We start from the raw sequence: 11,168 nt of genomic DNA, 5'->3' as shown, positions 1-11,168 counted from the left end.
TTTTTTTTTTTTTTTTTTTTTTTTTTTTTTTTTTCTTTCTTTTCTTTTCACATTGGTTGTTTTCTTTCCTTTTCCTTCTAGGGATGCTGGTTTTCACATCCTCATTACCAGCTATCAGCTACTTGTTTCTGATGAAAAGTATTTTCGGCGTGTTAAGTGGCAATATATGGTTTTGGATGAGGCACAGGCAATCAAGAGTTCTACAAGGTTTGTTCCTATTACTTTGCATTTGGCCCTAGCTGATTTACTATTTGTTGGTTGGTCTTGGTGCGCATACGTTTATTTATTTAGTCCTCCTGTTAGTGTTATAGGAAAACTCTACCTGTGGTTGTTTATACTGATTCATACTTCCCTGTAGTCTGGAAAGAGAACTATAGGTTTGAAAAGGCAGTAGTTCAGAAACTTACTGTAGAAGAAGTGTCACAAATCTGGTTATTGATGTGAATTTGACAAGATATTTTCTTAGCAAATGTGTGTGTCTGGAAAGTTAGAGAGATTTTTTCTTATAAAAAAATCTTTCTTGTTATGAAGTTTTATTTTAATATAATCAATAGAATCTTCTTGGCTCAGGGTGGATATTTTGTCTTCCCTCTCTGCATGTTAATAATAAAGGTTTTGTTTTGCATATTATCGACCATCCCTTCCTATTTTAACGTACCAGTGGAACTTATGTTAATGACCCATCATGTAACTGAGAAGCAGTTGGATCAAGGATAGGTGATAGGCTTTCGTTAACATAAAATCCTCTTGCTTGTGTCATGAGTATTCTAGTAAACGACTAAACAGCTGAATAGTTTGCTCTGCTGAACTTTATAAAAAAGTATTACTCAGCAGAACCTTATTAAAAAATGTATTATTCAACAGAACCACCATAATTGTGGCCATTTTTTAGGCTCTAATGTATTATGTTGGTTTCATTAAATTGACAGCATAAGGTGGAAGACACTGCTAAGCTTTAATTGTCGGAATCGATTGCTGCTTACTGGGACTCCTGTCCAGAATAATATGGCCGAGTTGTGGGCCCTTCTACATTTCATCATGCCTACTTTATTTGATAGCCACGAACAATTCAATGAATGGTTTTCAAAAGGGTCAGTATTGATTAGTTGAGCTCTATCGCGATTTAATCAAACTATGCTAAGTAAATGTTATTTGATTCATATTCTTTTCCTGCAGAATTGAAAATCATGCAGAACATGGGGGTACTTTGAACGAGCACCAGCTTAACCGCTTGGTAAGTACTGATTTATTACCCGTGAAATCTGCCATATCAATTTTGTTGTTATATGAAATGAAACTGCTTCTATAGGAAGTTACACACTCAGAATTCCTTGTTTAGATTGGGAACGTGCAGCACTTCTGTTTCATCCTTACGAATCTCCTACTTGAAGAAATTCACTATGACAGAAGTTCCTCCCTGTTTTATATGATAGAGTTATAAAAATTTTCATGGAGAAAATTTAAAATTTGTGTTGGTGTTGATAAAACTAGATCTAGTTTTAACTATCTCACTCTCCTCTCGGTGGAAAGGAACTTGTTGGGTCACCAAATTGCTTTCTGATAGAGCCTCATTTTTATGTAGCTAATTTTATACACTCGTTGTATCTTGAAAGTTTGAAACAAAGGACATTTCTTATCAAGACATCAGTGTTCTTTAACTGGTTTGGATCATATAGTCTATTTTCATCTTTATTAAGAAAGCTTTTTTAGATTTATTTTATATTAGTAAATGGAATTTGGATGATAGAATAAATCAAGGGTTGGAGTTATAAAAGATTCAGTATTTTGTGACTTACTTTGTTGGCTTATTCATGGGTTTCTCATTTTTCTGAAACAGCATTCAATATTAAAGCCTTTTATGTTGCGGAGAGTTAAAAAGGATGTAGTCTCTGAGCTTACTAGAAAAACAGAGATTACAGTGCATTGCAAGTTAAGTTCTCGGCAGCAAGCTTTTTATCAAGCTATCAAGAATAAGATATCTCTTGCTGAGTTGTTTGATAGCAATAGGCATCTTAATGAGAAAAAAATTCTCAATCTTATGAACATTGTCATTCAGCTGAGAAAGGTATTTGATCTCTCTCTCTTTCTACAGACTCAATAAGTACCTTTTTTTATAACAACAATTAGAGAAGTATTTTAACTATGTAAATGGGTAGGTTTGCAATCACCCAGAATTGTTCGAAAGGAATGAGGGAAGCACATACCTGTACTTTGCAGACATTCCTAATCCTCTTTTGCCCCCTCCTTTTGGCGAACATGAGGACGTTCACTACTCGGGAGGTCACAATCTCATTGAGTTTAAGGTACTTCCAATTTTGCCTCTATACATACTAATTAATATAATAGATGTCCATATACAGAATTAAAATCAAGTTATGTCCACATCGATCTTATTAATTATTGACTTCGGTGATTTGATGGTAACCCTCATCCCTTAATAGCTATCCTAGAAGCGTGTTTTTATTTTACTTGTGGGCCTGAAAAACTAGTGGGTAGTTTATTGCCGGGTGTTACTCAGAAGCTTTATTTATTAATTTTTTTATACAAATTTTATTGATGCATGAAAATTACGAAAGAAGGGCAAAACCCAAATCAAAGGAATTACAAAAGATTTCTTAAATTGGTCAAAAGTGTAGAGAGACTATAAGAGCTATATAAAGATGTGCATTTACACCAAGACATTGCTAGTCATATAATTTGATCAAAACAACGATGAATAGATTTTTTCGTTATCTTTGAAGAGACGATTATTACGTTTTTTCCCAGTTGTCCACAAAAAGCTTCGAATAAGGTGTATCCAAAGAACCTTGTTTCCATTAGAAAACAGATGTTCATTAAGAGTGTAGATAAGAAGGCTGTTGAGGTTATTAGGTAAAAGTGTAAACCGGCCAAGCATCCATGTTTTATACCCTAATTTAGAATCATTACCTAATTTAGCTCATAATTCTAAAAATGTGACTAAATTTTTTTAGAATAATGGAAATATCTGTCTCAAAAAAAGAAAAAAAAAAGAAAAAAAAAGAAGGAATAATTGGAATATCTTTTTATCTATAAATGTAACAACCAGAATTTATAAGTGTTATTTGTTGTTTACATATAAATAAAAATGTAACTACCAGAAGTTGTATCCCTGATGATTTTGTAATTTACATTTTTTCATTACAATAATGAAATAATGTTCTAAATTATCATATGCAATTTGATTTTGACTTATAATTTACTTTCTGTTCTCTATTTTTGCTTATTTTATTCTGGGGTTTTCTGTTGCATTGCCCTCATATATGATTCTAATTTTTTTCCTAAGAAATTCGACTTGTAAAAAAAACAATTTTTTGTTTTAAAAATAAATTGCCCAAACTAAGTTTATCACTCAGAATCTTGTTCTGTTAAATTATAGTATTTTAAAGTCTACTATTGAAATAATTTATTGATAATGGATTATTAATTCCTTTTTAAAAAAGGAGTGTTAATGACTAGTAAATTTGTTATAAATTTATTACGGGGGTCTGAGCTGCAATTTTTTTTTTTTTTTTGAAGATTGCCCCGTATACTAGTATATTGACATGAGTACACACGAACTAATCCTCTAGTATACAAAAACTTAGAAAATACTTGAATTTAAATTTGGAAAAAATTAGAACAAATGAATAATGAAATACTTGGCTCATGTTTGTGCCTTCTAGTATATTAAGGACAATCACTTTTACCATATCTTAATATTTCTCTTTTATAATGGAATTTTCTTGACGCTATAAACATATTTCTTATTTTTCAGATTTACATTTATGGGTTATTCTATTAAGCTATAGGTCTAATTTTTTTTAGAAGCTACAAAAGACTACTACTGCTGGATTCTTTGAAGCATATACCTCTTTTTGTGTATTTTCCATTCACTGAATATCTTCCATCATGAGGGTTCCTATATATGCACATTAAGTCAGTGTGGATGTTTTTGTTTAGTTCTCCTATTTACTCTGCTTTTCCAAAGGAATGACTAATATATGTTTTAATCTGATTGTTTGATTATTAGTTACCAAAACTAGTCCACCAAGAGGTTCTTCGATGTTCAAAATCATTTGCAGTTGCACATGGCATTGATGGAGGATATCTTTCGAAACATTTCAACATATTTTCTTCGGAAAATGTTTATCAATCCATATTCATGCAAGGAGACAATTTACATCATTCTTATCGTCGAAGTGGTACTTTTGGTTTCACCCATTTGATGGACCTGTCTCCTGCAGAAGTTACATTTTTGGCCAATGGTTCTTTTCTAGAACGGCTACTTTTTTCCATAATGAGATGGGACCGACAATTTCTGGATGGAATCTTAGACTTCATTATGGAATCTATTGATGATGATCCAGAAAATGGTTCTCTTGAGCAGGGAAAAGTGCGTGCTGTTACAAGAATGTTGTTAATGCCTTCCACATCACAGACTAACTTACTCAGGAGAAAACTTGCAACAGGGCCCGGTGATACTCCTTTTGAGGCTTTAGTCATTCCTCAACAGGAGAGACTTCAGGCAAATGCAGGGCTTCTTCACTCAGCATACACGTTTATTCCAAGAACTAGAGCTCCACCGGTGTGTGTGTAGTTAAAATTCAGTTTACTATCTTTTTTTTTTATATGAAACTAGAAGCTTTTGTCTTGACAGGTGAAATGAGAAGTTGTCAATTATCATTTGAGGTACTTGTTTAATGCTTAGTTGCCGCATCTATTTTGCAGATAGGTGCGCACTGTTCAGATCGAAACTTCGCTTACCAAACAGTTGAACAATTGCATGACCCTTGGGTGAAGAGATTATTTATTGGGTTTGCACGCACATCTGACTTTAGTGGACCCAGAAAACCAAATGGACCCCACCCTTTGATTCAAGAGATAGATTCTGAAATACAAGTTTCCCAGCCTGCTCTTCAGTTGACATACAGTATTTTTGGGTCTTGTCCTCCAATGCAAAGTTTTGATCCAGCAAAGTTGCTCACGGTTGGTGTTACTTTCTCTTCTCACTTTACTTTATCCTTTAAGGAGTATTTATATTTTCAAGGTTCTACAATGAATTATATGTAGGACTCTGGGAAGCTACAAACGCTAGATATATTACTGAAACGCTTACGGGCTGAAAATCATCGTGTACTTCTGTTTGCTCAAATGACAAAAATGTTGAATATTCTTGAGGTACTCATTCTTCATCCATGATGCTCTGGGATTTAGGGGCTCTGGGATTTAGGGTTTCCTTCGATGATATGAAATCTATTGCTGAAGTAAAACATCAAATTTACTGCATTAGATTTGAGATTCAGGCCGACTTTTTATTTCTTGATCCTTCATTATTTCACTATTTTGAGGAAAAGTGAAAAAACAGAGAATTGAGCATGGCATGATAGTGGGTCCAAATTCCTTTTTTTATTTTTATTTTTTAAAGGTGTAATCATGGCCCTCAAATACTCTAAACCATTTTCAGTTCCTGTTGTGTTGAGTTGCTAGCTTATCTTGGCTACTTGAAATTTTAAAACAAGACGATATCTTTCGTAAGCACCATGGCCTTATTGTTTAACAAGGTTTCTAGAGTTCATTTGCTCACTTTTGCAATTATACAATTCCCTGCAGGATTACATGAATTATCGAAAGTATAGATATCTTAGACTCGATGGATCCTCCACTATAATGGATCGTCGAGATATGGTCAGGGACTTCCAACTTCGGTATAGCCTCTCTTGACATCAAAATGGTGTTTATTACATCGTGTTCTGCTATCGGATGAATTTGTTGCTTACTTTTGGTTTCTCCCTGGATCTTAGCACCCTGGTTCTTATTTTGTAATGCGATCATGTTATATTGTAGGAGTGATATTTTCGTATTCTTGTTGAGCACAAGAGCTGGTGGACTTGGCATTAACTTGACAGCTGCTGATACTGTCATCTTTTATGAAAGTGATTGGAATCCAACCCTGGATTTGCAGGCCATGGACAGAGCTCACCGTCTGGGACAGACAAAAGATGTTAGTTTTCCTTTCATCACGGAATTTGAGATTTTAGTGGAGAATAGCTGCTGGATGTTTTGGGAAAAACTTGCTTTAGTAGAAATTTTTGATTGCATACTTTTCCTTTTATTAGATGAGTTTTCAATTATTATTTTTCTTTTAAATTATAAATTGTCTAGTACTATGCTTGTTGCGAGTGTAAATTTTCTTGCTTTTTATATTAATTTTTAGAGAGGTATGTGCTTAGTTAACTAAATCCCTAGATCGAATAAATCGGTGACAATAAATCAATCCTACACAAATAAATTTGGGACGTCAACTACTTCCCTTATTTAATGGGATTATGCAAATATCTCTAGATTAAAGGCTATGAATTATACAAATATTCCTTAAATCTAGGTCATTCATTTAACAATGCTGACTGATACCAATCATCAATTCTTACTAATAGAGTTTGTAGCTAGACTAATTTTGACCTTAAATTGAAGATGTGTGACCAAATTGAAAAAATGGAAGCTTAGGAGCTATAATCACAGTAAGTTTAAGTACTGAAAATATAATTTCTTGGGTCTTTAAGTAAATCTGGTGTGCTTGTGAACTGTTTACTGTCTCTCTCTCTTCTTTATTCCATTCCTCACTCCCTTTCATTATTTTATTGAACCTTTTCTTGCAATTTGCTTTATAGGTTACTGTGTACAGACTAATTTGCAAAGAGACCGTTGAAGAAAAGATTCTTCAAAGAGCTAGTCAGAAAAACACTGTTCAGCAGCTTGTCATGACTGGTGGCCATGTTCAAGGAGACATATTAGCTCCTGAGGATGTCGTATCTTTACTTCTGGATGATTCCCAGTTGGAGCAAAAATTAATAGAAATTCCTATTGTGGTGGGTCTGATTTATTTCATTTTCTGATCTTGCAAGAAGATATCTATATTTGTATATTATTTTCCATCTTCAGTTCCCTTAAATCTTATTTTTTACCAGGCAAAGGATAGACAAAAGAAAAAACAAGCAAAGGGTATAAGAGTTGATGCTGAAGGTGACGCTTCATTGGAGGATTTAATGAACCTTGAATCCGGGGGTACTGAATATGATCGATCTCCCGATCTGGAAAAAACTAAATCCAGCAGTAAAAAGGTACTGGACCTTTTCCATCTATTATTGCAGACAATTCATGATATTCCAAACTTGGTAGTCTATAAGGAGAGTGTGAATATAATGACATATAGATTAGGATCCCAAAACCTCTCTCTAAGCCCATATAAATACAGGGGACACCTTACTAAAAAAGGTCCCATGGATTGTCTCCTCTCCAGACCGGTGTGTTATTTGTCAACAAAATGGTGAAACCATGATGCACCTTTTCACCTCTTGCCCCTTCGCAAACTCCTAGGCAAAAATCCTGAAGGCTTTCAACTTACACAATGCCTTGCCAAATGATCCAACGACTCTTTTTAGAGATGCTCTTCATGGGCCACCCCTTCAGCTAAGAAAAGGAGGCCGTATGGGTCTCCTCCAACATAGCATTCCTTTGGTTAATATGGCTCGAGCGAAACCTACACATCCTTTAGGAAAAAGCTACATATTATGACTCTTTTTTAAGCACCTTAATTACATTGCTATCTCTCAGCGTAAATTCTCCCAACTTTTCGGGACTTAGCCATACTTCACTCTCAGCTCATTGGCAATATTTTTTGTAAATCATATGGGCACCTGCTCGTCTTTTGTATTTCATCTCAAGAAATGAAGGTTACTTGTTTCTCATTAAAAAATAGTGTGAATACAAGTATAGAATTTTGGACAAAGATGTGTCGCATTTTTATTGTTCTAGGATTCTATTTCTGTCCTGTTATATTTTCCAAGCCTGAGTACAATCCTTGATCATTTTTTGACTGATCCTCCAGTGCGTGAACTATGAAGTCCATTAAAGGTTTTTGAGGATATCAGAGTGAGACCATTGTTCCACAGTTTTGAACGCTTTACTTCACCTATGGATTGTTATGTTCTTAAGATATATTTGGTATATTTCCATAATTTGATATAAGAATTGTCGGTGAACATGGATCCTCTAGTGTTAATGACTGGTAAGGATTCGAGTTGTTTGGAGATCCCTTTAAAATCCTAGGTTGGACACACATCGAAACCGTGATAACTTCATATTCATGTCGTCTCCCAGAATTAGTATATAGGCCATAGGTGAAGCCTCCCAAGAGATTTGCGAGGATGGATCATTAGCAGAATAGGGCTTTTGATACCTTATCAAATCAAAATGTGATGGAGCTATATTCATGGGTGTACATTCCGTGTTGTTGTCTTTTATTATAGAGTTCATTATTATTGCTTGTAGATATGTCCCACTATTTTTAATAAGCAGCGTTGTTTCAAATCACATATGCCTATATCATTGCCTGCTTGCATGGGAAAAGGATGGTTTATTTTCCTATTTATAACATGTATTGTATATACATTGTCTTTGTGCAGAGAAAAGGGGGTTCTGAAAAGCAAAATTCATCGAAAGCTCGAAGTTTACAAAAGATAAACGAAATTAGCCCAGTGGTTGACTTCAACTTGGACGACTACCAGCAAAATCTCGAACCTCAAACTCAGAAACCAAAGCGACCAAAGCGACCAACCAAGAGTGTAAATGAAAACCTTGTACCAGCAACTACCTCCACAAACATGGGAATTTCAGATCACACTCAGTATCCACAATAGCAGCAGTTGTGAGCTGGATTCAAGTGCAGACATATCTCTCCATCCTGCAAAGCAACCGAACTTCGGTTGCGGAATTTGATCATACTGATCAACTGCGTAAGACATCGACGATAAGATGGCATACTTCATCTCTCGTGTCACGTCCTGGCCCCTTCTCTGGTTCTTTCCCATCTACTAATCCGGTATGGTGTACGTCCGTTTTCTGACTCGCTAGCCAGTGGAGGAGCTCAGCAAAGCAAATGGGAGAAGCATTGCGAGAGCTTGTAAATATGCAAATGAAGCTTGTCGCCATCACATAGCCAATTGAAGAATTGAAGGTAATTTTATTTATCTTTTTGGCGGAAATCATCTGTGTAATTATATTTGTATAGATTTATATATTGGCTTATTGAGAAGCTATGTTCTTGTGCTATATACCGAGGTTCTAAAACTGAGTAATATTTGGTGGGGAAAGAAAAGAAAGGAATTCTTCATTTTCATCAATGGTGTTGTCTTGTGTAATATTTTTAGTTCGTTTTCTTGGTTTACCTTGATCATTCAAACCAAATGGAATGAGGAAAATCATGTCTCATCTTGTTCGAATGGGGAACATCGTTCCTTGTTCAGATCAAACGAGGGACTTCCCCGTTCAATCCAGATATCGACGAGGAATATAGTTCTTGTCCAATATAGTCCAAACGAGGCAACATTGATTTTGGATGATGGAGGCTGGCAAGGATCTTCAGGTTCCGGTTATGGTAACAGCCAAACCATCTAAACAAGTTTATGATATCATTGTGATGCAATATATATCGTGATATACATGTCGATGAGATTCAACGTAATTATTTGAAATGTTTGTCTTATCTTTTAAATTATTAAATATAATCTTAAATTTAGATGGCGACACTAATTTAATGTTTCAATTTGAAAACGTGTTACAATTACCTTTCAAACAAACTTTGGTTTGGTTCTATTAATTGCGTCGAAGGATGATGTTGGGTCTATTCAAGAAAAACGTTGACTAATTTAGACTACGACGTGTAACATGGTATAAACCTATAATTTAAAATTACCTGTCCAATTTTATTTTCCAAACATTGTTATTGTAGTAAGGTGGAGATGAATTTGAAATATGTCTCATGAACAAAATTTTATTAATGGTGACGGGTGAGAGAGAAAAAATGTCTGTAGAGGTGGGAACAGAGAAGCCTTCTCCATCTCTGTCTTTTTTTCATTCTCTATTGTCTCGATATTCTCCATTTATTTTTGTGGAATTTGAAACGGAGAATCCCACAAAAAAAAATGCATGGGTATCAAGTTTTTCATAAGAAAATTTTCCAGATATGTATTTTTTTAAAAAATTGTTCTTACGAATAAACTTTTCTAATGTATTATTTCCATTTTACAATATAGTTTTTATTAAAAAATGTGAACACAAATGTAATATAATGTTTTACTAACATGATTTCTAAAAAAATTAAATTTTAATAAATTCAACATAGTTTTATCTTAAATATTACTATTATAGTTTTAATATATAATTAATCATATTTACTATAATATTAAAATCTTATAGGGTGTAATATATAATTAATCATATTTACAAGGAGCCCCAAAATTCATTGTTTTGAAGTAATTTTACAAACATTTTGCTTGTTCGCAAAAATAAAGTATCGGTTGAAATAAAATGATGACCTATTTGTACATAATCAAGAAAATATAGTTGTAAGACACAGAATATAAAAAAAAATCTGATTTATTATAATCTATTTATAATTTGTAATAGAATATATACATATAAGCAGGGACGAGGAATAAAATCTCTATTCTCAACCCTACTTATCTATCGGAAACAAATATCTCCCCATTCTCTCTACCATTTCTACGGATTAAATGATGGTCTTTGGATAGAAATCTTTCTATGACAATTAAAGGAAGAGGAATCGTAAAGAAAGAAATTTTAAATCAAAGGAGAGAGAAGTGATTACCGGATGTAATTAAGCAAATATGAATGGAGAGAGGAAGGATTATTAGAGAGTAATTAAGGAGAGAGCATAGACAATACTGAAATGACAAAATTAACCCCTCTTCTCTAATGAGAAGATTTATTTTAATATATAACCTTTCGAGAAAGATCCATACATAAATTTAGAACATACGTAATTTAACTTTATGTCTATTAATATCAATAATTGCAAGGATGAACATCAAACCATCAATCTTTAGAATAGTAATTAATGTCTTATCTACCGAGCTGGAGGTCAAACATACTTAAAAAATACTACTAAAATACATTTTAAAAGCATTTTAAGCGTGTCAAATTTTAAATACTAAAAAAAAATGTAGCTTGGAGTATTCTCCATTTAAAATTTCAATACAAAATTTAGCCATTAAAACAATGAACAAATCAAGTATAAATCTAAAAAAAAAAGAACAAAATCTTTATCAAACGCGTCTATATAAAATATCTTTTTCCTAGCAACGTAATTT

At 33.6% G+C, this 11,168-nt stretch overlaps 1 protein-coding gene across 1 annotated transcript in view; it reads left to right on the top strand.

Moving 5' to 3' along the window:
• Positions 1 to 9,179, top strand: part of LOC111803535 (DNA helicase INO80) — a 16,375-nt gene extending 7,196 nt beyond the window's left edge. The window contains exons 11-23 of the mRNA XM_023687987.1: positions 82 to 207; positions 930 to 1,091; positions 1,177 to 1,234; positions 1,838 to 2,065; positions 2,157 to 2,303; positions 4,031 to 4,585; positions 4,729 to 4,986; positions 5,071 to 5,178; positions 5,611 to 5,705; positions 5,845 to 6,001; positions 6,669 to 6,866; positions 6,966 to 7,118; positions 8,463 to 9,179. Of these exons, the coding sequence (XP_023543755.1) occupies positions 82 to 207; positions 930 to 1,091; positions 1,177 to 1,234; positions 1,838 to 2,065; positions 2,157 to 2,303; positions 4,031 to 4,585; positions 4,729 to 4,986; positions 5,071 to 5,178; positions 5,611 to 5,705; positions 5,845 to 6,001; positions 6,669 to 6,866; positions 6,966 to 7,118; positions 8,463 to 8,696 (2,479 nt within the window). The 3' untranslated portion in view covers positions 8,697 to 9,179. The remainder of the gene's footprint in view (positions 1 to 81; positions 208 to 929; positions 1,092 to 1,176; positions 1,235 to 1,837; positions 2,066 to 2,156; positions 2,304 to 4,030; positions 4,586 to 4,728; positions 4,987 to 5,070; positions 5,179 to 5,610; positions 5,706 to 5,844; positions 6,002 to 6,668; positions 6,867 to 6,965; positions 7,119 to 8,462) is intronic.
• The last annotated feature ends 1,989 nt before the right edge of the window (positions 9,180 to 11,168 follow it).

The sequence above is a fragment of the Cucurbita pepo genome, chromosome LG10, assembly GCF_002806865.2.
Source record: "Cucurbita pepo subsp. pepo cultivar mu-cu-16 chromosome LG10, ASM280686v2, whole genome shotgun sequence".
Lineage (NCBI taxonomy): Eukaryota > Viridiplantae > Streptophyta > Magnoliopsida > Cucurbitales > Cucurbitaceae > Cucurbita > Cucurbita pepo.
The sequence above is the reverse complement of the archived record's forward strand: the minus strand, read 5'-3'. Positions and strand labels throughout refer to the sequence as shown.